At 37.9% G+C, this 26,774-nt stretch overlaps 1 protein-coding gene across 2 annotated transcripts in view; it reads left to right on the forward strand.

Moving 5' to 3' along the window:
* Positions 1-26,774, forward strand: part of HUWE1 (HECT, UBA and WWE domain containing 1, E3 ubiquitin protein ligase) — a 148,936-nt gene that overhangs the window by 78,192 nt on the left and 43,970 nt on the right. For both annotated transcript variants that reach the window (XM_012660636.1, XM_012660635.1), the window contains exons 26-43: positions 494-670; positions 3,757-4,002; positions 5,257-5,390; positions 5,851-5,945; positions 8,125-8,316; positions 13,185-13,401; positions 14,053-14,175; positions 14,705-14,942; positions 15,331-15,561; positions 16,841-16,963; positions 17,469-17,564; positions 18,136-18,405; positions 19,964-20,116; positions 21,633-21,760; positions 21,984-22,065; positions 23,077-23,253; positions 23,710-23,869; positions 23,999-24,357. In XM_012660636.1, the coding sequence (XP_012516090.1) occupies positions 494-670; positions 3,757-4,002; positions 5,257-5,390; positions 5,851-5,945; positions 8,125-8,316; positions 13,185-13,401; positions 14,053-14,175; positions 14,705-14,942; positions 15,331-15,561; positions 16,841-16,963; positions 17,469-17,564; positions 18,136-18,405; positions 19,964-20,116; positions 21,633-21,760; positions 21,984-22,065; positions 23,077-23,253; positions 23,710-23,869; positions 23,999-24,357 (3,201 nt within the window). The remainder of the gene's footprint in view (positions 1-493; positions 671-3,756; positions 4,003-5,256; positions 5,391-5,850; positions 5,946-8,124; positions 8,317-13,184; positions 13,402-14,052; positions 14,176-14,704; positions 14,943-15,330; positions 15,562-16,840; positions 16,964-17,468; positions 17,565-18,135; positions 18,406-19,963; positions 20,117-21,632; positions 21,761-21,983; positions 22,066-23,076; positions 23,254-23,709; positions 23,870-23,998; positions 24,358-26,774) is intronic.

Consider the following 26,774-nt stretch of genomic DNA (forward strand, 5'->3'; position numbering starts at 1 on the left):
TATGTTGCCCATATTTTACTTACTCTTTAAAAAATGCTTTTGGGGGGGAACAAGCAAACTTATCTGGAGTTCCAGGTTTCATTTGAATTCATAAGCACATTTGCAGAAAATTATCCATGATATTTGCCTTCAGGGGAGAGGTGGCATATTATCTTTCAAGGAACACTAAGTTAGCAAATTAAAAGATTAGACCTGATTCTTCCACTAATTCATAGTGTTGCCCCTAAGCAGGTCACTTAACTTCTCTGTTATCTCAAATTATCTAATTCTTCTTGTAGTTGAAAAGGTAGATTGGGAAGAAGTTGTAATAATTATCCTTTATTTCCTGGATGTTCTAGGGTTCATATCATACATCTAGCCCTGTGTACCTGAGGTTTTAGTATTGTACAAAATACTGATAGCACGACTATAAGGCTACCCCTGTCCTTACTCCAAGCTGGCCTTTTAGTTCCAAGTGTCAGGCTCTAACTTTTAAAAAATTTTTATTACCTAGATGAAATTTGTGGAATCTATTCTGAGCAACAATACAACAGATGACCACTGCCAGGAATTTGTGAATCAGAAAGGACTCTTGCCTTTGGTTACCATTTTGGGTCTTCCCAATCTGCCCATTGACTTTCCCACATCTGCTGCCTGTCAGGCTGTTGCAGGTGTCTGCAAATCCATATTGGTAAGAAGCATCTGGCCAAATATTTTCATTTCTTTTTAGAAATCAATCTTGTGATACTTCTGTATATATGTTTTTACTGTGGTCTCCCTTCAACTGAAAAATAATAAATTTGTGTTCTACAAGTGAATTTTTTGACTAATATATAGTGTGCCATGTTATTTCTCATTGAAAAGTCAAAGTATTTTTTCTTTGTTCCAGAGTTTGGTGTGTAGTTCTAACATGTTTGAATTTATGGGAGAGGAAAGTGTGTCTCTAAGGAAGCTTTGTAGCTGGGTTTTATTAATGCGTTATCCTTCTTTGTTACGGATGATTTTTATCACATTCTGGTATGTTTAGCCTTGTACATTTTCCCTTTTTCAAGTTTGGTAGTCATGTATATATATATTTTTTTTACTTTCTTTATTTGATAGTCATGTATTTTTTTTGTTGTTGTTGTTTTTGTTTCGAGACAGAGTCTCACTCTCTTGCCTAGGCTAGAGTGCCGTGGCGTCGGCCTGGCTCACAGTAACCTCAAACTCCTGGGCTCAAGTGATCCTCCTGCCTCAGCCTCCCGAGTAGCTAGGACTACAGGCACGTGCCACTGTGCCCGGCTAATTTTTTCCATTTTTAGTTGTTTGGCTAATTTCTTTCTATTTATAGTAGAGACGGGGTCTTGCTCTTGCTCAGGCTGGTCTCGAACTCCTGAGCTCAAGCAATCCTCCCGCCTCAGCCTCCCAGAGTGCTAGGATTACAGGCTTGAGCCACCGTGCCCAGCCAATAGTCATGTATTTTAAGCATAATTGACTTATAGTTCATTGCCCAAATTTTGCCAGAAATGAAGCTCCTTTATTTGTTTTATTTTTCATAGTGATAAACTACACAGAACATGAAATTTACCATCGTAACCATTTTGAAATGTACAGTTCAGTAGTGTTAAGTGTATTCACATTGTTGTGTCACCAATCTCGAGAACTCTTTCCATCTTGCAAAACTGAAACTCTACTCATTAAACAAATAAATACTCTTTCTTCATCCTCCCCTTCCCCACAGCCCTTGGCAACTACCATTCTACTTTTTGTCTCTAAATTTGACTACGCTAGGTACCTCATATAGGTGGAATCATATCAGTATTTGTCTTTTTGGGACTGGCTTATTTTACTTAGCATAATGTCCTCAAGGATCATCCATTTTATGGCATATGTCAGAATTTCCTTCATTTTTAAGGCTGAATAATATTTCCTTGTGTGTATATACCACATTTTGTTTATTCATTCATCTGTCAGTGTACACACTTGGGTTGCTTCTACCTTTTGGCTATTGCGAATAATGCTGCTATATGAATATTAGTTTCAAATATCTATTCAAGACCCTACTTTCAATTCTTTTGGATGTATCCCCAGAAATGGAATAATTAGATTATATGCTAATTCTGTTTAAGTTTTTTGAGGAACCACCATACTGTTTCCCACAGCAGCTCTACCATTTTACATTCCCACCCACAATGCTCAAGGATTGTAATTCTCTACATACATTCTCACCAACACTATTTTTGATAATATAGCCATCCTGTTGGGTTATGAAGTGGTATCTCATTTTGGTTTTGACTTGCATTTCCCTAGTGATTAGTGGTGTGATTATCTTTTCATGTCCTTGTTGGCCATATATTAAATATATATCTTTGGAGAAATGTCTGTTGAAGTCCTTTGCTCTTTTTTAATCAGACTGTTCTGTTGTTGAGTTGTAGGCCTTCTTTCTGAATTCTGGATATTAATTCCTTAACAGATACGTGATTTGCAGATACTTTCCCCATTCCGTGAGTTGCCTTTTCACATTGATGTTATTCTTTGACACACAACAGTTTTTAATTTTGATGAATTCGAGTTTATCTTTTTTGGCTTCTGGTACCCGTGCTTTTGGTATCATATCCAAGAAGTCATTGCCAAATCCAGTGTCATGCAGCTTTCCCCCTATGGTTTCTTCTAGGGGTTTTGTAGTTCAGCTCTTACGTTTAGGTCTTTGATCCATTTTGAATTAGTTTTCTATATCGTGTAAGGTAAGGTCCATATAGACCCTTATTTCTGGGTGCTTTATTCCATTGGTCTTTTATGTCTGTCTTTATTCTAGTATCACAGTTTCGATCACTGTAACTTTGTAATAAGGTTAGAAATCAAGAAGTGTGAGGTGTCCAAGTTTTTTTTATGAGATTATTTTGGCTTACTTGGGGTCACTTGAGATTTCACATGAATTTTAGGAGGGATTTTCCTATTTCAGGGTTGGGGGGGGTGCCATTAAGATTTCGATGGTGATTACATAAAATCTATGAAACTCCTTTATTAGCTGGGTTGTGCAGTGATAAGTAATTTCTGCTAAAAATCAGTAATCCAGTCACTTACAGACTTGGAAAGATCCATAATTGTGACATAACTTCATTTTATGTTTTATTTTGATTTACTCTTTGCAAATATTGAATTGAGTACTCTTCATAAGAGAGAAAGGGGAAAGGACTGATCATCTTTATCCTACATCTACTATGCAAGGATAGATAGATTTATTTAAAGCCATAGGAGAGCACATACATAATTTCTCCTATTTTTGCATGGCAAGTGATGGTATTTTACTGTTAGATTTTTCCCCAGACTGGAAATCACAAGGGTCACATAATTTTGGGGTTGTCTAATAAAGCAAAGAAAGTGCCTACCTGATGCCTATCCCCAGAAACATCTCTCTTCTTTTAGGTAAAAAAGAACATTATAGTAGTGATTCATTTCCATGCTTTGGAACCTTGCCTAACATTGCTCCCTGATGAGCAAAATTTGGAATTAATATTACAGTATATTGTCTTTGCTATAACAGTATTCCAGTTTGGCCATCATAAGTATGGTTGAATCACTAAGTTTGAAAGTAGTGTGTTGCTCTAGAAAGATGTTTGAGGTATGAGGTATACCTGGGTTCGTATTTCAGCTCCACCATTTACCAGGTGAGAGACCATGGGCATATCTGAAATTTGGGAGACTTCATTTAATAGTCACTTCCATTGTGACTATTAAGGACATGATGCATATGGAGTTGATTACATATTAATACTTTAATTATTCTTCTTGTTTCAGACACTATCACATGAACCTAAAGTCCTTCAGGAGGGTCTCCTTCAGTTGGACTCCATCCTCTCCTCCTTGGAGCCTTTACACCGCCCCATTGAATCCCCTGGGGGCTCGGTGTTATTGCGAGAACTGGCTTGTGCTGGCAATGTTGCCGATGCTACTCTTTCAGCTCAGGCCACACCTCTACTTCATGCACTCACTGCTGCCCATGCCTACATCATGATGTTTGTTCATACTTGCAGAGTTGGACAGGTAAAAATAATGTGAACACGTTGGTTTAAAGCCAGTGAAATACCTAGGGCATACACTTGGCAGGTTGCCATGCTTAGAAGCAGGTCTCCTGGGGTAGCAGCTGAAATAACAGATTTAGGATGAGATTTTTTGACAGTGTTTACCTTTTTGGTGGGTGATTTAGGTTTATGCTTCTAAGTTGCTATGTGCTTTCACTCTCCCTTAGATTTTTTCTATTAGAAGTTGGATGACCATGTAATTTATCATGTGAGCTGGAACTTTTTTTTTGAGCTGAAACTTTAGGAGAGTGAAAGAGGTTATTATAAATAATTATCAGGCATTAACTGATCTGTACCATCTGTTGTATAGGCCAACTGGGATACATGGTCACCCTTTTTTAACAGGCAAACCTCTATCAGGTACTCATCTGACCTTATTACTTTCTCTTCTTTGTATGAATGCATGTAGCCTGGTTATAGGATGGTGTGGAACATTTTACCATAGAACATTTAAATCTGTAGTAATTAACAGATTACTAAATATTTCCTGTGTATCAAACCTATGCCTGCAGTCCATAATCTCTAGTTCCAGAAAAGGCATTTTTGTGTATGTGCTCAAAATTTTACTACCTTTATTGCACAGGTAATTGATTCTAAAGATTAATGTTGTAACAGGTCAATAGCCCTGCTTTATGCAATTGAGCAGGAGTGTATATTCTCTGCCACCTATGGATCAATCAAATTAGAAATCAGAAAGCACATTTATAAACTATTTAGAAAATTAAATTATGTAACAAAAGTTTAGGGGTTAGGGGTTTATTTTTATGACTTACCTTTTCTTTGTTAAATGAAATAAAATGGAAATTAAATATTCAATTCAAGGAATTAAATAAATCCAAGTATTTATTGAAGTAAAGAAATTGGAGGAAAATAAAGCCCCCCACTACCAAGGAAAAATTTAAAAGTAGTTAATGAATCTATAAACCTGTTTCTTTGATTCAAAAAAGGTTGCCTGTGATTTTTATCTTTCACTTTAAAAAAAGCAATCAGAAGAAATGAGAAGGGATGTTAGAGACAGTCTGTAAATATTGTAAGAGGATACCTTGTGGAACTGTGGTCTTAAATGTGGAAATTTTGATGAAGGAGACAACTCTGTGAGAATAGAAATATAGGAAAAATAGAATCCCTTATTCTTGTAAAATAGCTGAAAGCTGATTTTGAATATAATTATTCAGAGAACATCCTAAAGGTGAAATTCTTTCTGCTTTCGTTGCAGAGTGAAATCCGTTCCATCTCCGTAAACCAGTGGGGCTCTCAGTTGGGTCTGAGTGTTCTGAGCAAGCTGAGCCAGTTATACTGTTCCCTGGTGTGGGAAAGCACTGTCCTCCTCTCTCTGTGTACCCCGAACAGGTAAGAGAATTGTCATCTCTTTTATTACTCTGTTAGCTTTTCTGACAGAGAAACTAAGCTCAGTGAGTCTGAAGGATTGTTTTGGTAGGGGATCGGAGGATATAGTAAATAACTCAGAGCCTTCCTTGTCCTTCCCACTTAACCAGTCTAGGGACTTGCTGGCAAATTGTAGTATCTTGGCATCTTTGATTTCGATACCCCAATTATGCTATGTTGGTTGGCATGGTAGGTGTTTAAAATTTGGTCCTACTGTTAGCCAGATATTTAAAAATTGAGTTAGAAACCTTGTGGGGTGCTACCTCAGGAATTGCAGGTGTTTTATTCTATTCAGGTTAACCTTTAGGAGGAATAGTGTCAGCCAAGCAAGTTAGAGACCATGCACAATATAAGAGGTGAACTGTCAGTGTTTTTTTTGTTTCTTTGTTTGTCATCCCCCGCCTCACTATTTCTCTTGTTGCAGCCTACCATCTGGGTGTGAATTTGGCCAGGCGGATATGCAGAAACTGGTTCCAAAGGATGAGAAGGCAGGTACGACCCAGGGCGCAAAAAGATCAGGTAACTCCAAGAAACTAAAATCCTAGTCATTAATTCTCTTAAGTTCCGTTCCTTTGTCTTTATAGGTTTATTGTGAAATTTTTAGTTAGTTCTGTCATCCATAGTCCTCAGTTTAAATCCTCTCACTGATTTGCAATTACTTTTTATTATTAAAATTAAACTATTTTTAGTCATTTTATCCATAAAAACATATACATGATGATAAAAAATTAAAAAATATAGTAGAAAGAAGAATCACCCATATTTCTACCACCCTCCCCCCACCAAAATAACCATTTTGGAAGTGTCTGCATAATCTTTTTTTCTCAGAGTGTATTTGTGATTTTCTTAGATAAAACATTGCATAGATCTCTTTTTTCACTTACATACCATGCAGTGGTACATGAATTAACCATTCCCTGTTTGCTAATGTACTATTTTTAAAAATAAACATCTTTTGTGTAGTTTTCTGCAAATATAAAATTGATTCCTAGAAATCACTATACCAAAAGATATGGTAGGATTTTACTTTTTGATGTAAAGTCTCAATTTTTATGTTGACTACATATTGAAATAATTTTGATTATGTTGTCTTAAATAATATATTGTTTAAAACTTCACCTGTTTCTTTTTGCTTTTTCAGCTACTGTCTCTCATTCTGATCTTTTTACTTTTTAATGTGACTACTGGAAAAGTAAAAATTATGTATGTGGCTCACATATTGGACAGTGCTGCTTTAGAAAACTTCCTTCTTTTTTTTTTTTTTTTTTTTTGAGACAGAGTCTCACTCTGTTGCCCGGGCTAGAGTGCCGTGGCATCAGCCTAGCTCACAGCAACCTCAAACTCCTGGGCTCAAGCGATCCTCCTGCCTCAGCCTCCTGAGTAGCTGGGACTACAGGCATGCGCGACCATGCCCGGCTAATTTTTTTTCTATATATATATATTTAAATTGTCCAGATAATTTCTTTCTGTTTTTAGGAGAGACTGGGTCTCGCTCTTGCTCAGGCTGGTCTCGAACTCCTGAGCTTAAACGATCCACCCGCCTCGGCCTCCCAGAGTGCTAGGATTACAGGCATGAGCCACCGCACCCGGCCTAGAAAACTTCTTTTATGTTATCTTACAATAAAAATTCCAAATTACAATAAGCAGAAATCATACACTCCTTCTGACCCTAATGCAACAAACCTAAAATTAATAAAAGCAGCTTTCAAGAAAGTATTTTCTCCTGTGTTCTATGTCAAGGAGGAAATAAAAATTGATAAACTACTAAGAAAATAAGGAAGACAATTCTTGGTATAAAAATATATCAGATATGCTTAAAACTTGGACTGAAATTACTAAGCAGAGGGAAATTTCTAAGGAATAAAGAAAGTAGACATAGCTTATGAACCAACAAATGAGGACTTTTATATATAACAGCTGGTTATTATAGTGAGTAGGATAGAATCAATAAACTACACACAAACCTCTGACAAAATGAGAATCTCAAATTTAGTCAAAATATACCAATTTTAACTAAGGTAAGAGTAAAATAATTTACTAGGAACTGAGTGAAATTAGATTCACTGTCAAAGAATTGCCTCTCCTATATTTTTTCCAGTAATTTCTTTAATACATTTAGCAAAGGTAACTAAGTTTCTACATAATTTTTTCAGAACATTAAGAAGAAAACTTGATGACTTGTTTTATAAAGTTTCCATAAAGCTGATTCTTAGCTCTAAGAGCATCCGCTCCCCATAAAAAGACATCTCACATTAATATACAGAATTCTTAAATGCTAGGAAATAGAATTGTCCAGTGGTAATCTATGACGTTCAATTTGAGTTTTTTCACAAACTATAACATTCTAACAGGGCAGCCACATTGACAGCATCAGACAGCATGTACACTATAGTCTATGTGAATGGTACCTCCTGGGTTGTGCTGTGCCTACAACAGTCCTCCAAGGTAGCCATGGGTTAAAACTATTCATATACTCTCATTTGAAGATGTCAGCTTTAGCTACTTAGTAGAGCTCCAAACAGAGGTGCATATCAGTATAATATTTTGGTTGTGGGTTTTTTTTTTTTCCAAATTTAGGAAGCCATGGGAATTTAAAGAGTAACAAACACCATAGCTCTTTCTTGGGACTCTTCAGAACAAGGAACCAGGTAAGTTCTGGCTCTGCGTGGTCTTATTGCTCCCCTCTTAATGTCTGCAGATGGGGAACAGGATGGAACAGCTGGAAATATGGATGCTTCTACCCAGGGCTTATTGGAAGGCATTGGCCTAGACGGTGACACATTGGCTCCAATGGAGACAGATGAACCTACTGCTTCAGACTCTAAAGGCAAATCTAAAATCACACCAGCCATGGCTGCCAGAATCAAGCAAATCAAGCCTTTATTGTCAGGTGAGTGATTCTCTTCTTTCTACTCCCTTCTCTGGTTTTCAGAGCCTTAATCATTCTTCAAACAGATTATGTTGCAAAGGCTGTGTTGTTTTGTTTAAGGAAGTTTAAAACGTTTGTGACTCATTTTCAGGTGTACTTGGTTGAGTGCCTACTATGTGGCAGGCTCTGTACTAGCTCCTAAGGATACAGAGATGACAGAATCCCTTGCTGAGAGCCATGTCTTCCCTCCCTTCTTTAATTCCTTCCCCCTACTCACTCTTTAACTATTGCAGATAGCTTCTGCTCCTACCATCCCAGTGAAATGTCTCACCAAGGTACCTGTAACCTCCTTGTTGCTAAGTCCACTGAATACTTTTCAGTTCCCTTCTTACTTGTTTGCAGCATGATAGTTGACCTATCATCTCCTTCTATAAATACTCTTCCCTTGGGTTTTGTGTTACTAAGCTGTCCTGATTTCCTGTTAACAGGCTACCCCACCCAGTCTCCTCTTCCTTTTTCTGTCCCTTAAACATAGCTGGTAAATAATGGTCTGGTGTTTTATTAAAGTCAGTCTGGCAGCTCTGTGGAAACTATATTGGCAGGATACACAAGTACATTAAAGACGTGCACTGATCTGTTGCCATCTTTTGCCCTTTATTGTAATTTCAGTGTTTGTGGAACCTATTTTGTATGTTTCTCAATAGTTGCCATTTTCAAACACCTTAATATAGAGGAAAGTGAAGAAAATTCCTGGAAATCTTGGGCCCTGCTCAAAAACAAACAAAATAGCCTTTGTTGTTTCCTTTTGTTATCTTAAATTCCCATGAATTTTACATTTTACTCTTAATTTGTTTACTTCTTCATTTGTTTTAATTTGAAAGACTACTGACACCCCAAATTGAAGTAAAATGTCCATCTAAGAAGATGTTCATGTTTATCTCTCCTTGCTTTGTTACACCTCTTTGACCTTGGAGCATTCAGGGATTTCTGTCTGGGCCCAGTCCATGCATTTGATGTCTGTTTCTTTATGGTTACTGGCCTTTTGTTTTCCTCTTGTCTTGACTACATTTGAGCCACTTTGCTGTCTATTCACCTGAAAGCAGTGTTGAGAAAGTGTAAACCTAATGTTTGGATATATTTTCCCATTGATTTGAATTCATTGGGTTTTCAGAGTCTGTGTATACCCAACCTCCAGCCAGGTGATGCACCTACCTATCTGTATCCTGTTCCCTAATTAGGATTAAGAAATCGTACTTTGGATGGTATAGGAAGAAGACAGGACTGTTTCCTTTTTCATATGCTGTATTCATCTGAGCTTCTTACTAAGTTTGAGCAGCATGTATAATGCAAGCTCAAGCAAAGTCATTTTTTACACAATGGGTTCATATGTGCATGGACATCCTGACAAGACATGCAGTTGACCCTTGAACAGCTTTGGGATTAGGGGCACCAACACCCAGTCTGCATGCGTGCACAGTCAAATCCACATACAATTTTTTGCTACTCCAAAACTTAACTACTAATAGCCTATCTGTTGACTGGAATCCTGACTGATAACATAAACAGTCGTTTAACACATATTTTGTATATTGTATGTACTAATACTGTTTTCTTACAGTAAAGTAAGCTAGAGAAAAGAAAATGTTATTAAGAAAATCATAAGGAAGAAGAAATATATTTACTATTTACTAAGTAGAAATGAATCTTCATAAAGGTCTTCATCTTCAAGTTGAGTAGGCTGAGGAAGAGGAAGGGTTGGTCCTGCTGTTTCAGGTAGCAGAGGCTGAAGAGGTGGAAGAGATGAAAGGGAAGGCAGAAGAGGTATGCACACTCAGAGTAACTTTATAGAAATACATTATAATTTCTCTCAGACGTTTGCTTTTTTTTCATTTCTCTAAAAATGTTTCTATATGATACAAATCCTTCTTCCACGGTTTGCTTTAGTTTTAGTGCCTATATCATAGAAGGGTCCGTGTCTTTAAAGAAGTCAAAAGCTATCTTGAATAATCAGCACCCTTCTGCCAGATTATCTAATGTCAATTTGTTTTCTGCCACTGCTTCTTCATCTAAATGTTCTTCCTCATCATCTAGCACTGACTTAGAAGCACTTGTCTCCATCAAGTTATCTTTGTTAATTCATCTGACGTGGTGTCTGTTAGCTCCTGAATTTCTCCAAGATCCCTGTCTTGAAACCCTTCACCTCCCAGCTGCTTTGCCATATTCACAATCTCTTTTGTGATTTCCTTGATTGGCTCTCTTGTAAATCCTGTGAAGTCATGTGCAATATCTTGGACACATTTTTCTCTAGGAATTTATTACTTCTCTCTTTAATGGCTTTTTCTATAACAACGAAGGCATCTTCAGTGGTGTGATCCTTCCAGATTTTCATGATTTCTGTATCAAGGTTCTCTTCCATAGCCTTGACAATCCTCTCCATAGAGTAAGTACTATGTATAATAACCTTAAAAGTCCTTATAACCCCCGATCTAGAGGCTCAATTAGAGATGTTGTCTTTGGCAACATAGACCACTTTGACACCTTCAGTGTTCAACTCATGAGGGTTCTGGGTAGCCAGGGGCATTATCTAGTATCAGAAGAACTTTAAAAGGCAGTCCCTTACTGGCAAGATAGTTTCTAACTTCAGGGACAAAGCATCGATGGAACCAGTCCAATAAAAGTGTTCTCATCCAGGTCTTCTTATACAACCAAAATACTAGCAGCTGGTATTTATCTTTTCCCTTCAAGGCTCCAGGGTTAGCAGCTTTTTAGATAAGGGCAGCCCTGATCATAAGCCTGACTGTATTTGCACAAAACAGTAGAGTTAGCTTGTCCCTTCCTGCCTTAAATTCTGGTGCTCACTTTTTCTCACTAATAAATTGTGTCCTTTTCTTTTTTTTCCAGAATAGAGCACTTTCCTCTGTATTTAAAAACCTGTTGGGACAGGTATCTTTTCTCCTCAATGATTTCTTGATAGGATCTGGGATCTCAACTTCTGCCTCTTGGTTGCTTGACAGGTGCTGATCCTCCTGTTTTTTTGACATTCAAGCCAAGTCCGCCTCTCTCTAAAAATTATCAAACCATCCTTTGCTGGCATTAAATTTTCCAGCTTTTCATCCTTCACCACCTTTTTGCTTTACGTTGTCATATAATGACTTCACCTTTTCTCAAATCATATGAGCTTTGAGAAATCTCCACCCACATAAAAGCTGTATTTTCAATATGTAATTAAAAGGTATTTGTACAAAAAAAAAAAAAAAGGCAAAATTTTCCCACCTGCTGCAGCACTGGCTTCACAAATTTCCTTCTCTCTTTCTCTCTCGCTTGCTCCCTCTCTGTTACAGTGGTTCTTACACTAGAGTCATTTATCTTAAAATGATGGGCGGTCACAGCTACAGACCTCGATCTAGGGTACATACTAACTTTTTCTCAGAATGTCATGACCTTTTCTGCTTCTTGGGAGCACTTCTAGTACATGACTAGCGGCACTTCATATGGGTCTTGGTGTTGTTTAACTTTTACAGTATTGCAGTAAACACAACGAAAAATACACAAGAACTGCAGAAGATTACTTTTTACTGCGATACACAATTTGCTGACATGGAGTGTTTTAAGTGGCTACTCACAACCCTTGAGCTTACTATCAACAAGGGTGGCTATGAAATTTTACGGTGGTACACATTATGTACTACAGTTGATTTTACAGTTACGATTTAATACTGTGTCTTTACATTTGTTTTACATTTCTCTCGACTGCGAATGTCGCCACGTATGGTCTGTGTTTGTGTTTTTGATAAATTTCAACTTTGTAAAATATATTTGTGTATATTTTGTGGTAGTAAATGATAAAATAGGCTAATATCTGCATGAATTCTATGCATTCATGATATACCTAACTTTTTCTTAATTTTTTCAATATTTCTAGGCTACACAGTTCATCTGGGAATTTTTTCAAATTATCACAAATCTCCAAAAAATTTTACCATATATTTATTGAAAAAATTTGCATATACATGGGCCCATGCAATTCAAACCTGTATTGTTCAAGGGTTGATTGTGCTTTGATTTAGGTCTAGCCCTTCTTGTCTCTGGATAATGATGAAATAATGTTTATTTCAAAAAATGCTACAGTAGCATTTTCATTTATGATTTTAAGAGTAATAAATATACATTATAGAAATTAAAAAGTACATAAAATGTTTAAAGAAAATCTAGAGACTATGCAAATACAATGTTTGGGCTTGTTTTCTTTCCCTTTTTTATGCATTTCCTTTTATATGTGTTTATATTTATTCTGCCCTTCTTTGGTTTCATAATATTAAAAAGCATCCTAATAAGATGAAAATTTGAAATGTGTATAATCTATCTAATTTCTTAGTAAGCTACTTGTAAAAATTTTGTGCTTTTTCTAGTAGTCTTTTGTTCCTTTGAGACTACTTCATGTTGCGATCAGACAACATATAATGTATATGATCTTTTCTGGTGCAAATGGTTAAATAAGCATTTGCCATTTTTAAAGTTCTCTGTAGGCATTTTAAGTGACTCCATAATTCAGTAGATGTATCATTTGCTTAATCGGTACACATTGCCATATTGCTTCTACAAAGGTAGTTTCTGTTTATACTTCCTCTAACAGTGTGAGTGCTTATTTGTCTTTCACATTTGTTATATATTGAGTGCCAGCATACTTCTCTGTCTCCTACCCAAGAGTCTTTTGTTTCTTGTGAAACTTCCTATTTGGCGGATTATCCTACATAGAGACAAATTCAGCATTTCCTAGGGGTTGTAAGAGAATGTGGTGAGTCGTAAAAATGTATTAACAGTAATGTGTCTGTTGTAATGAAACCATTCTGAAAATACTGTACAGCTTTATTCTGACTTCTTGGTTCCAGCTTCCTCCAGATTAGGTCGAGCACTTGCTGAGCTATTTGGGCTCCTTGTTAAACTTTGTGTGGGGTCTCCTGTCCGCCAGAGAAGGAGCCATCATGCTGCCAGCACCACTACAGCACCGACACCTGCTGCTCGATCAACAGCCTCAGCCCTCACTAAGCTCCTCACAAAGGGCTTGTCTTGGCAGCCTCCACCATATACACCTACTCCTCGCTTCAGGTGAGGTTCTATTTGAGATGCAGGGACTAAAAAGTTGCAATGAAAAGAATATAATATTCCTATTCTACTTAAACAGGAGTGAGCCACTTAGAGAACTTAGAGGTAGGTGCCTTGTTTACTCCAGAAAGTAAAGTGTAAGGTACTTGTTTTGGTTGTACCTAGTATAGAACATGGGAAATTTTAAAAACATTTGCAGTAAAACTGCATTTCAGTAACTTTATACAGGCTGAGTATCTGTTATCTGAAATGCTTGGGACCAGAAGTGTTTTGGATTTTGAATTTTTTTTTAATTTTGGAATATTTGTAGAATACATACTAGTTGAACATCCCTAATTTGAAAATCCAAAATCTGAAATGCTCCAGTGAACATTGCCTTTGAGCTTCACGTCAGCACTCAGAAACTTTCAGATTTTGGAGCATTTCAAATTTTGGGTTTTCAGATTAAGGATATTCAACCTGTATTTGTTACTAGATGAAAGAATTTTTTTTGCCTTTGAAATTTTAATAACCATGCTAGTCACCTACCTGCCTTCCAGTCAGTCCGTCACTTCAATTTGTTGTTAACTTTTACTCTTGGCTTTTACATGAATTTCTCATTGCTTTTGTGTCTGCCTCAGAGGTGGTTAAATTTTTGCTTTTTCCTCTTTTCAGGCTGACATTCTTCATCTGTTCAGTTGGTTTCACATCCCCAATGTTGTTTGATGAGAGGAAGTATCCATACCACCTCATGCTGCAAAAATTTCTCTGCTCTGGAGGCCACAATGCTCTATTTGAGTAAGGATCAAGTCGCTTCATAGAGAAGCATTTCTTGGAGTTTGGTCTTTTCTGTGTGTCTTACCGGCCTACTGCTAAGTACCCTATCTTGTGACATACATATAGCCATCGGTTGTATCCTTCCATGTTCTGGAAATTAGCCATGTGTATCTCCATTTTCTTTATAGGGTGGGATTTAGTCTCCCTAGAGGTGTGTTTGTAAGGTTTTTTGCTTTTCCTCATTTGGCTTCTAGTACCTAGGGTGCATTTTTTTAATAGATGTGTCTTTTGCTATTATTTCTCTGGATATAATAATTTTTCTACATTTCTTGGTCAGAAGATTCTAAGCTGAGTTTCACTGGTTTGGAGGAGGTGAGGTTAAAGCTTTAAAAAAATAAAAACAATAATTGTTGGACATTTTGAAAGTAATAGCTCTAAGAGGAGGGACATGTAATACCAAGGTAGAGATTAGGGACCTTTTAAATGTAAACTCTCCCTCAATCTAAAATGCTAATACTCTGTCTCCATACTTTTTCTTATTTGAATTTAGAACTTTCAACTGGGCTTTATCCATGGGAGGCAAAGTTCCTGTTTCTGAGGGATTGGAACATTCAGAGTTACCGGATGGCACAGGAGAATTCCTAGATGCCTGGCTTATGCTGGTGGAGAAGATGGTGAATCCCACCACGGTGCTTGAATCTCCACATTCACTGCCTGCCAAACTGCCTGGAGGTGTCCAGAACTTTCCACAATTCAGTGCCCTCCGCTTCCTTGTGGTAACTCAGAAAGTGAGTATTTGCCATTCTAAATCCAAGAGATTTCTCATGCTAACTGGATAATTCCCACTCTCTTTTGTTCTTCTTAATGGAAGAATGTGATTATTGAGGAAACATTGGATCCTATTCCCAGATAGGGCTGCCTTATGGAAGGGAATAGAGACCATTTGAGGATTTTTCATGGTTTAAACATTTGAACTGTAAACTTCAGATTGGCACTTTCAGGTTGAATTAAACACCCCTACTCGGTACTTGCCTAGGGCTCCTCATGCTGGCCTAGGATTTTGTTGTTGGCACTGACTAATTGTGGTAGGACTGTCCCATAGGTCTTTAACTTATTCTTCCTGAGTCTTTGAATTGAGGAAAAATGATCTTTACACACTTTCCAAATGACTTATAGGCAGCCTTTACGTGCATCAAGAACCTTTGGAACCGGAAACCCCTGAAAGTGTATGGCGGGCGAATGGCTGAATCCATGCTGGCCATTCTGTGCCACATCCTCCGAGGAGAACCTATGATTCGAGAGAGACTGAGTAAAGAGAAGGAGGGGTCTCGAGGAGAAGAGGATGCAGGGCAAGAGGAAGGTGGCTCCCGCCGGGAACCTCAAGTCAACCAGCAACAGCTGCAACAGGTAGGGTACTTGCTGTCTTCACACTCCCAGACTTTGCACTCAGTGATGTACATTGCTTGTGGGTTTTATAAGTTCATATGCCACTAAGTGCCTGGTCACATTAACCAGGAGACAGTTTAAATTTGTTCCCTCTCTTAGCATTTTTTTCTCCTGAGGAATGCTGGAGTGTACTCCGATGCTCTGCACAGATAATAGATTTATGTCCTTCCAAGCATGTTGATTAGTATTGGGACTCTTACAGTAGTCTCAGTAGCCTGCTGCTGCCACGTTCTTTGGAAGCAAACTTTTCGACTATCTTCTGGTTAACCTGTAAAAGGAAGAGATATTGTGACCCATATTTATTCTTAAGTAAGAGCTTTCTGAAACCTTAGTCACCTATAAAACTTTTGTTTTCACCTTCAAATAAATGTACAAGCCACATTTTGAAAATGTGGGAGGCTAGAAGGGAGTAAGGAAAAGGCATGTAAGATCCTGCCACTTCAATCTTAAAGAGCATTTTTTCTTGGAATTTGTATGTATGTATGTATGTTCTCTTTATGTCTAAAGTCCTAGTCAAATCTGTTCTCTATATATGCACACCTTTTTTTTTATTATAAACCTTGAGAAATTTAGAAAGTACAGCAAAGTATTTTTAAAAGGCATTCATAAATGTCACCACAGAAGATAGTCATTGTCTTCCTTTTCAGTCACGTTAGCTTTATGCCTAATTTTTACACAGGTAACATCAAGCAATATATAGACTTATAGTCATTAAAATTTTTTTTTATTATTTACTAGTCGTTCTTTTATTGTTGGATGTTAATTTTCTTATGGTTTGATGTTGTAATGCTGTGGTGTATACTTTCCTTATGTACATCTCATGATTATTTCGTGGAAGTAGAATTCCTGGGTCAGTTTTTTCAGGTATTTGTTCAGTTGCCAGTTTGTTTTCCACAATATTGGGACCAATTTATGCTTCTGTGTATGAATCTCAGTCTTTTAATTATGATAATCCTGTTAATTCTGATAACCATCTATCCTCCTCCCCTATTTTCTTAAAGGATGGAATTGGGAATCCCTTGGCTCCCTGCCCCTATGCTTAGCTTTAATGTTTGAGTGCTGTAGAAGCACTAAATAGTAAGGATTGTTCGTGTTACCTACCCACCCCGGCTCATAAAAGTTCTCAGTTCATATGAAGTTAGAAGAACCTGTTTCCATGTTGAAAAGGTTTTTTTTCTTCTTAAAATGCATTTGGATTTCTCTGATAATGTGGTGCTGAGCTATTGCATTCTTTTTGTAGCTCATGGACATGGGCTTTACAAGGGAACATGCCATGGAGGCCCTGTTAAACACCAGTACCATGGAGCAGGCCACAGAGTACCTTCTAACCCACCCTCCTCCAATCATGGGAGGAGTTGTTCGGGTGAGTTGGTTCAGGAGCTATGATTTTCCAGGGTGTTGGTTTGGCTACTGATAGCCTTTTTTTCCTTATCCTTCTGTCACTGGTCTTCCTTTCTATAAACTACTTCTCCATGCCAATATTTTCTTTTCATAATAACTCTCAAAACTCCAGAGTGTTATGACCAGAGTTTCCTATCCCCCAGCCATGCAAGTTTACTGGACATGGTTTGTGGAAGAAGCCACACAGTCAGAAAGCAGTATTAGAGGCACACTCTTCTAAGATGCAGAATAGGTGGTCACATTGAAGCCACCCTCCTGCACTTAATTTTCATTGTGATTTTTCCCCCTTTGTTCTTGCAGTGATCAAGTAAGCCTAATTGGGTTTGACTAGAGAGAGCAGCACTTGGAGCCCCTTCCCCTCTCTTAAGCTTAAGCACAAGATGTCTGATTCCCTATGAGTTGGGGTGACCTCATTGTGTTTGTTTTGGGTATATGTCATTACTGGATTTTCTGTTATTGCTCTATAGGATCTCAGCATGTCTGAAGAGGACCAGATGATGAGAGCAATTGCTATGTCTCTGGGACAGGATATTCCAATGGATCAAAGGGCAGAGTCACCTGAGGTAACTAGGAAATGTTATCCAGAAGGGCTTGGCACATAAATCTTAGGATTCTGAGACCATTCTGCCACTACTACAAAGTAGTTGGTGGAATTACCACCAGAAAAAGAGACAGAAGTACTCATTCTTCCCAACCTTTCCACCCATCTTTGAGCTACCTTGTACTGACCCGAAGCTTTAGGTGAAGCATCAATCCTTGTTGTCTAATAGAGACCCAAAGTGTACTTGGTAGTACCATTAGGCCAAACTTGGCTGTGTACTCCTAGATAATAATTATTTTAACATACTGGCCAAGAATATAGGACAATATCTAGAAATGATTTTATGAGAGGTGGTGTAGAATGCTGCAAATAAATTGGCAGTGCTTTGGGTTGTTTGAAGTGTCCCTCCCTGTCTTGCTTTAATCTGTGTGGCTGCCCTCATTTTTATTTCCACACCCTGGATGAAAGTATCAACTGCCTGAGGAGAAAGTAGAGAGTATTCATATGGTGATGCAGATACATTCTCAGAGTCCCCCGTATCTTTCCACCTTCACCTCTCCTATGTACTGTAACTCTTCCTTCCCTGCTTCTAGGAGGTTGCCTGCCGAAAGGAGGAGGAAGAACGGAAAGCTCGGGAAAAGCAGGAAGAGGAAGAGGCTAAATGTCTAGAGAAATTCCAGGATGCTGACCCATTGGAACAAGATGAGCTGCACACTTTCACAGATACCATGTTGCCAGGCTGCTTCCACCTTCTTGATGAGCTACCGGACACAGTGTACCGTGTATGTGATCTGATCATGACAGCCATCAAACGTAATGGAGCAGACTATCGTGACATGATTCTGAAGCAAGTAGTCAATCAGGTAAATTCTCAAGGGGCCAGAAGAGGGGCATGTATGAAGTGATTTGCTTGTCTGCCTTCTATCAAAACCTGATTTCTGAAAAATCTGTTTTTGCTTTCTACTCAATGTGGGTATATTCTGTCTTTGAATTCTTTTGATCTGGTAATCGAGCTCTTCATTGAATGTTTACCAAAACAGTGGATTAACTATATCACAAAAAACATCTTTGGAAACAGACAAAGCTCTCTTTTTCTAGTTTTCAGTTAGAGTTATCTAAAATGTCCAAAATGTATCTTACTCTTAAGCCAAGTTAGGCTCCCTGGACTAACAGCGAATAGATATTTTCCTTCCTATGTAAGAACACTTTAACGAAGGAGTCCCCATCCTGATGAATACTTGCGTCCCAGTGTCTTAGTCCATTTGTATTGCTATAAAGAAATACTTGAGGCTAGGTAATTTATAAAGAAAAGAGGTTTATTTGGCTCACGCTTGTGCAGGCTGTATAAGAAGCATAACCCTGGCATCTGCTTCTGGTAAGGAGCTCAGAAAGCCTCCACTCATGGCAGAAGACAGAAGGAGAGCAGGTGTGTCACATGGCAAGAGGGAGAAAGAGGTGGGGGGCTGCCACACTCTTTTAAACAACCAGTTTTCAGAGCTCATACTATAAGAAAGACACCAAGCCATTCATGAAGAATCCGCCTCCATAACCCAAACATCTTCCACCAGGCCCCACCTCTAGCACTAGGGATCAGTGGAGGGGACAAACCATAATTTCCTTCATTATGAAATTAATAGTAATGCTAATTGTAGACATGTAGGATAAGAAAGGAATTATCCTAAATCCCCACACCCAGACATAACCAGTTAAACATTTTGGTCATATTTCCTTTATTATTTTTTGGTCAATCTATTTATGTATTTAAGTCATTGGAGTCTTGTTTTATGTAATTTTTAAGCCTGGAAGCAGCGAAAGAAATCAAAAAGGATTAGCCTTTTTATTTGGACTATGTACACATAACTTTTAATGCATGGAAATATCTTGAAAGTAAAGGAAAACTGTATAAAATATTTTTCACAGAAAAGCTTAGTATATTTTTATTAAGACCTTATGCAAATTATTTTAAGAAAACTAAAACTTTAATAGAAATGAGCAGTGATATCAAGTTCATTATAAGAAATTTAATTTGCAAAATAAAACCAGACTAAATCTTTCTAACTTTCTAATTCTTTGTTTTTGTTTTTTATAATTCTGGGGGAGGTACAGTGGAAACATAAGTTGCTAGAACCTTTTTGGGGTTGACTGCACCAGGAATTTTTTAAATATTTATTTTCTTTAACTTAGATTTTAGACTTACTGTAATCTAGCCTAAGAAAGTAATCGTTCAGTGGTGATTCTTTAGTAGAATAGATCTTTTGATACAGGCACTAAATTCCTATGGCATATATGTTAGTTTTTACTTAACCTTTCTTCAGTGATTGTGTTGGGAGTGGAGGGAGTATTTTAAAAGGTTGAGAATGTTTTCACAAACCTCATCTTACTCTACAATTACTTGACTTGGCCACTTTTCTACTTTTCTAGGTGTGGGAAGCTGCTGATGTATTGATCAAAGCTGCTCTTCCCCTGACAACAAGTGATACAAAAACTGTGTCAGAGTGGATCAGTCAGATGGCTACCCTGCCCCAGGCCTCCAATTTGGCTACTAGAATCTTGCTTTTAACGCTTCTTTTTGAGGTAAGATTTAGATCTTTAGGACTTTGTAATTTATTCATCAAATAATTATTGAACGCCTACCATATGAGACATTACAGAAGATAAAGAGAAGTATAAGGCATGATCCCTGCATTTCATGAGCCCAATTTCTAATAGGATAAAATGAACATAATTAAGTACAAAGTACAATATTCTATGCCACATGAATGGTATCAACAATTTTATCCAGAAAAGGCATATTTATCACTTCTGGATGATGTGAGAAGGCCTTCTCAGAACAAATGTTAATTGAATTGAGTCTTTAAAGGATTGTAGGGTGGGAGTTAAAAAGAAAAGTATTTAAATGACTATCATAGTTTGATTGTGGAATATTTTTGCCTCTCAGGAAACCTAACTGGCAGCCACATAGTGGAGTGGGATATGGAAATTGGATGTTGTCAGTGTTAAGATAATAGACATCAGATGGAACAGAGTCCTCTTGCTTTTCCTTACATGGTCAGTCAGCAGATTGTTTGGGGCAAGAGAGTGGTTTGGGCAAGACATGTTCTTGTTCTAACCAACACAGGAACCAGGAAGCAACTGATCTTGGACAAGGGACTCTTCTTCTGTAGCTCATCACGTTTAATAGTAAAACTTGCACTGAATGTATTCGACCTTTACATATAACTACTCAGGAGATATGTCCCACTGTATACTTACAGTCTTGGGGCTTTCCTTTATGATGAAAATGATAACTTATTGTAGTACTTCATGAATAGATACTTGGGGGAAAGCTTTCAAAGTACTGAATGCTAGGGGTCCTCCATAACATAACATAAGGAGAAAATCAGTCACGAGCCCTCATCTACAAAGAATCACAAATAACAGTCCTGTGTTTTCTTCTAGTCTTTTTTCTATCGATTTAAACAATTGGGATAAGACAATATAGAAAGTTCTATATTCTTCCCGTTTAGTATTACATTATGATTATTTCCCCATGTCATGTATACATTATTCCGTCTTTAAGATGTTCTCTAATTTACTGAAATAATTACCTATTGTTGGACATTCACTTTCAGTGATTTCCTGTTAAAAGTAAGACTTTAGTGTAGCCCCAATAAGAGGAACCATTAACTATGTTTAATTATTTCATCTTCTTGAAAGATTATAAAGCCTCTCTGAAAATCAAAAGCCTTACAACTTCAACATGGTTAAAACTGCACAGCCTAGGTTAAAATCCCAAAAGATATTAATAACCATTTCTGTATTAAGCACGTACATATGCCTGGCACTGTGTGAGGCACTTTAAATATATATAACCTCATTTAATCATCACAATTACCCTGGAGGTAGGTCACTATTCCCTGTGACCTATGAGGAAACCAAAGCCTAGAAAATTTAAGCAACTCATTTCCGTTTACAGCTGGTAAATGGTAAGAGGTAGAATTTGAATTCAACCAATTCAGTTACTATTCGCCCCTTTCTTCCCCTATACCATGTTAATCTTTAATACTGAGTGGAATTTGATATCTTTAATTTTTTTCCTTTGATTAATCAGGAGTTGAAACTACCTTGTGCTTGGGTGGTTGAATCAAGTGGCATCCTTAATGTCCTAATCAAACTATTGGAAGTGGTTCAGCCTTGCCTCCAGGCAGCCAAGGAGCAAAAGGAGGTCCAGACCCCAAAGTGAGTGACCCTCTGTCTATCCCAGTTTCACTTCTGTTCCCCTGGGACTTGGCTACTCAAGCTTAGGGCCTGAATCAGGCAATTTTCTGGGTGCATATATGGGGCAAATCCTGGGTACTTTTGTGGTTTGAAAATTGGGAAGTGCCTGATGAGATCAAGATATATTTTCCCAGTTTTTGCAGGTTTCTGGCTTGCTCGGAACAAATTATTTCTCTTTTTTTAGATGGATTACCCCAGTGTTGCTCCTGATTGATTTCTATGAAAAGACAGCCATCTCCTCAAAAAGGAGAGCCCAGATGATTAAGGTGTGTAATGTAGTGTGTGTGGTTGGCCTACTTTTTGAGGCAAGAGTAGACCAGAAGAAAATACGGGAGAGTAGTGAAGAAAGCAAAGGTCTCTGACCAAGGTATAAATCATTTCAGCGATCTTGATAGCTAGGTTTCTCTTTTGAATAGGGAATTCAAATTATTTTCTTATGAAGTTCCTTCCTAAAGGCCCCAAGAACTTACCCTGGAAGTAAATGTTAAAGGTGTGTGTTACCTCCAGAAGAAGAGTGGCTCCTCTGTTATGTGAAGGATTGGGTATGCAACAATCCTTCCAAAAGCAGGTGTTCCTCGGATAAAGATTATTATGCCACATCATCTTGGTACCTTCTTGGAAACAATTTTTATTTCAGTATATCTCAAATGAATATTACCCTTTTAGGGGAAACAGTTGAAAACAAAAGCAAAGTAGGGGATGGCAGGATAAGGAGGTAGATGAGTTTTTGCCTAGGGAGAATATCTTAGTCCATTTTGTTTTTGCTATAACAGAATATCACAGACTGGGTAATTTATCAACAATAGAAATTTATTGAGCTCAATAGATCTAGGAAGTCCAAAATCCAGGGGGCTGCATCTGGTGAGGGCTTTCATGCTCCATCATCCCATGGGGGAAAGTAGAAGGGCAAGAGACAGAGCAAGAGGGGGCTGAACTCACTTTTATAACCAGTCCACTTTTATAACCAGATCATGACATTAATACATTCATGAGGGCAGAGTCTTCATGACCTAGTCACCTTTTATTAGGTGCTACCTCTCAATTCTGTTGCATTAGGGATTAAGTTTCCAACACATGGAGGACTCAAACCATAGCAGAGGCTAAGGATTGTGACTGTAAATTTATATGAAAACTTCTCTCTCGGTTTTCAAAATTTGCTAAATACCCAGTATATTTCTTTTTCCTGGATTAGTTTTAGCAATGAATACTACTGAAGTTACTATTTCTTCTAATAATGAATCTTGAAGGAAACACAAACTTTGTATTTTTATATTTAGTACCTACAGTCCAACTGCAATAACTGGCGCTGGTTTGATGATCGCTCTGGGCGTTGGTGTAGTTACAGTGCAAGCAACAACAGCACTATTGATTCTGCCTGGAAATCTGGAGAGACAAGTGTGCGATTCACTGCAGGCCGAAGAAGATACACTGTGCAGTTCACTACAATGGTGCAGGTACATGCTCACCCAATTCTGTAAACTTTATCAGAAAGAAGGGAAGGTGCTAGATATGTCTTGGTTTTCTTCTTTCTGAACCAGCAGTCCTAACATGTTATAAGGTACAGAATTATCACCAATAAATTGAATGTAGATTTCATAGAACTGAGCCTTCCCTCCTGGAAATGATTTTTAAGTGTTCAGTCAGGGATTAGGGAGTGGTTAAGGATGGTGTCTGCTCTATTGGAAAGTTTACAGTTCATTATAGGGCCTCGTGTATGCCACTTTCTTTCTGGGGACCTGCGGGTTTTCTCTTTGTATAATAAATGATATGGATGGGATAAATTGCTAGGGTTCTTTCCTGTGGTAGCATTTTACCTGGGAGGTGTCCCTACCCACCCCCATACCTTTATAATTCCTTTTTTGATAAAGAGTTTTTTTTTGTTTTTTTTTTTTGTCTGCTTGAATTCCTAGGTTAATGAGGAAACAGGGAATCGACGCCCTGTGATGCTGACTCTCCTCAGGGTACCACGGATGAATAAAAACTCGAAAAACAGCAATGGACAGGAATTAGAGAAGACACTGGAAGAAAGCAAAGAAATGGATATCAAACGTAAAGAAAACAAAGCCAACGGTACGAACTTTGAGTTTTGAATCTCTTAAGGAGTGTTTTACCTGAAGCTACTGTACCCTTTATGGCTTAAGGTCTGGCCAATTTCATTGCCAGTTAAATTATATAAAACTCTTATTTTCACATTTGTAGATGCTCCTTTGGCCCTAGAGAGTACAAACACTGAAAAGGAAACCAGCCTGGAAGAAACAAAAATTGGGGAGATCCTCATTCAGGGCCTGACAGAAGATATGGTGACTGTTTTAATCCGGGCCTGCGTGAGCATGCTGGGAGTCCCTGTGGACCCAGACACTTTGCATGCTACCCTTCGCCTCTGCCTGAGGCTCACCCGGGACCACAAATACGCCATGATGTTTGCAGAGCTGAAGAGTACCCGAATGATCTTGAATTTGACCCAGAGCTCAGGCTTCAATGGATTTACTCCCCTCGTCACCCTTCTCTTAAGACACATCATTGAGGACCCCTGCACCCTCCGTCATACCATGGAAAAGGTAAGTCTTTTTGGTGTCAAATGCTGATTTAACTTTGTATCATACCTTTGTTCTCCTTGGTCTCAGAACAGATAGACTTCTGGTTCTTCTTAGGGTGGCTAGATACATAATACTATATACTCTGCCCAGCAAAATTTCCCAAATGTATGCTTAGAAGCTTGCTTAGGTATGGTAGGATTATCCTATTGAGTGACATTAAGAAAAAAAAGAACTAGAAATGTTTTCTACCCTTAAAGGAACTGTAGTAATACCTTTTTTCTAGAAAGTCCTCTCTGGCAATCTAGGTTTCTTTAACCAAGCCAAAACCTGTTAGTAAGGAACTGGAATACCTTCCCCCAAGTTCGTGCCTTAAAGATCATTCCCTTGTAGGAGTACCCCTCAGGTGGTCACTCTAGGCTATTTTCAAAACATTGTATTTTGGAGTGTAAAAGTAGTAAAGCTTTTCCAATATTTATGGTCTGACAGGCACTGTGATAGGCACTTGACAAATAGTGCAGGTCTGAAAACAGATTTCTGTGTTTTAGGAAATTCATAAAGCAGCGAAAGACATGGCAAAGCATAAAAAAATAACATTTGTAACATAAACGTTAAGACAACAGTGGAGGGGTGGGCGTAGGCAACATCTTACTAGTGAGGCTTTTCCTCCTCAGGTACTTTTACAAAATTCTCTTACTCTTTGTCAGCAGTCATGTGACTGTTACTGGATTTTGCTTCCATTTTCCTCTCTTGAGACATTATTTCCAACATTTATAAGTAGTGTTGCAGTATGCATTTTTGTGCCTAGCTTTGTTCATGTTTAAGATTGTTATTAGAGATTTCTAGAAATTGGGTCAAAAAGTATAAATATTTTTTAACTTGCTTATCAGAAAGGTGGTACCAATTTATACTTCTATATGTATATGAGTGTACATCTCAGATTCTTCAGACAGTTCTTCACCCAGCCTGTTTGATTTCACTTCACTCGTGCCAAATCAAGAGAAGGAAAGCTGTTAAAGGCAAGCAAGACATTACATCTGTAGTTTCTTGGTATTACAAGCAATTCCACAGTGAACACTCCTATAGATATCTTGGCATCCTTGAAGTTAGTATTCAGATAAATTCTTAGCCATCTGCAGTGATCCAAGGTCAAGAGGAGACAGCCCAACAGGGAAGAAACTACTATATACAGACAGAATTCTGACTTTAAAACCTGAAATGCTTAAAACTTATGAAAGTTAAAAATGCTAGGAAAAAATGTAAGTCCTCATTGATTTTCACTCAAAGCTTTAAGTAAAATGTACTTGGGGATGTGGGTAATAAAGGAATATCAGTGACAGTTTTAATGTATCAGGTTGGCAAAATGTAAATGCTTAATAGTTTCCATTGCAGGTACAGGTGTGGAGAAGCAGGCATATTCTTACTTTTTTGTAGGAGGGGAAATTGGTGCAGCCACATTGTAGGGCAATTTAGTACTGTCAGTTTAAGATATCCGTTGACCTAGAAATTCCACAGCTAAGAATTTATCTGATTACTTATGTCAGGTATGCCAAGATACATATTCAAGAGTGTTCACCATGGAATTGCTTGTAATATCAAGAAACTAGAGATGTAATGTCCAGCAGTAGGGGACTAGATAAATTATGCTACATTCTTTTTGGGGTTTGTTTTTTCTTTAGTAGAGATGGAGTCTTGCTGTGTTGCCCAGGCTAGTCTCAAGCCCCAGGCCTTGAACGATCCTCCTGCCTCAGCCTCCCAAAGTGCTGGGATTACAGATGTGAGGCACTGTGCTCAGCTGGAACATCCTTCATAGTCAAATTCAACTTTTCTGAATTTTATTTTTTTTTTTAGTATAATACATCCTAATGTTCAACTTTCTGGATTTTAAAAAATGAAATTACATCAGAATTATAGCAAGACAGGCAAGCTATAGGGGTTAAAATATGCTAGACTAAAGAACATGGCAGCATAATTGATTTAGTAAGAAAAGCATTAAAATGTCAAAAGATGTTTATCTATGTGAGCACATCTTTCACAAAGGAATAGATAATGGAAAACAACAACTGAGTTATCTTCTTCATACTTTTGTGTATTTTCCATGATTGCCAAGTAATTTTATGAGAAGAGCAAAAGCATAGCTATGTCTAAGCCCTGTGTCATCAAAACAAACAATTTGTAAATAGTTTGATATCTCCTGTGGCTGTCATCTCAGACTGATGGTTGACTTCGAGGCATTACAAAAATGTTTAATTTTGCTACTGTACACTAAGTGGATATCAGTGTTGTGTATTTTATTTATTTATTTTTTTTTGAGACAGAGTCTCACTCTGTTGACTGGGCTATAGTGCCATGGCGTCAGCCTAGCTCACAGCAACCTCAAACTCCTGGGCTCAAGCGATCCTCCTGCCTCAGCCTCCCGAGTAGCTGGGACTACAGGCATG

Source organism: Propithecus coquereli, unplaced genomic scaffold (genome assembly GCF_000956105.1).
Source record: "Propithecus coquereli isolate 6110/MARCELLA unplaced genomic scaffold, Pcoq_1.0 Scaffold671, whole genome shotgun sequence".
Taxonomy (NCBI): domain Eukaryota; kingdom Metazoa; phylum Chordata; class Mammalia; order Primates; family Indriidae; genus Propithecus; species Propithecus coquereli.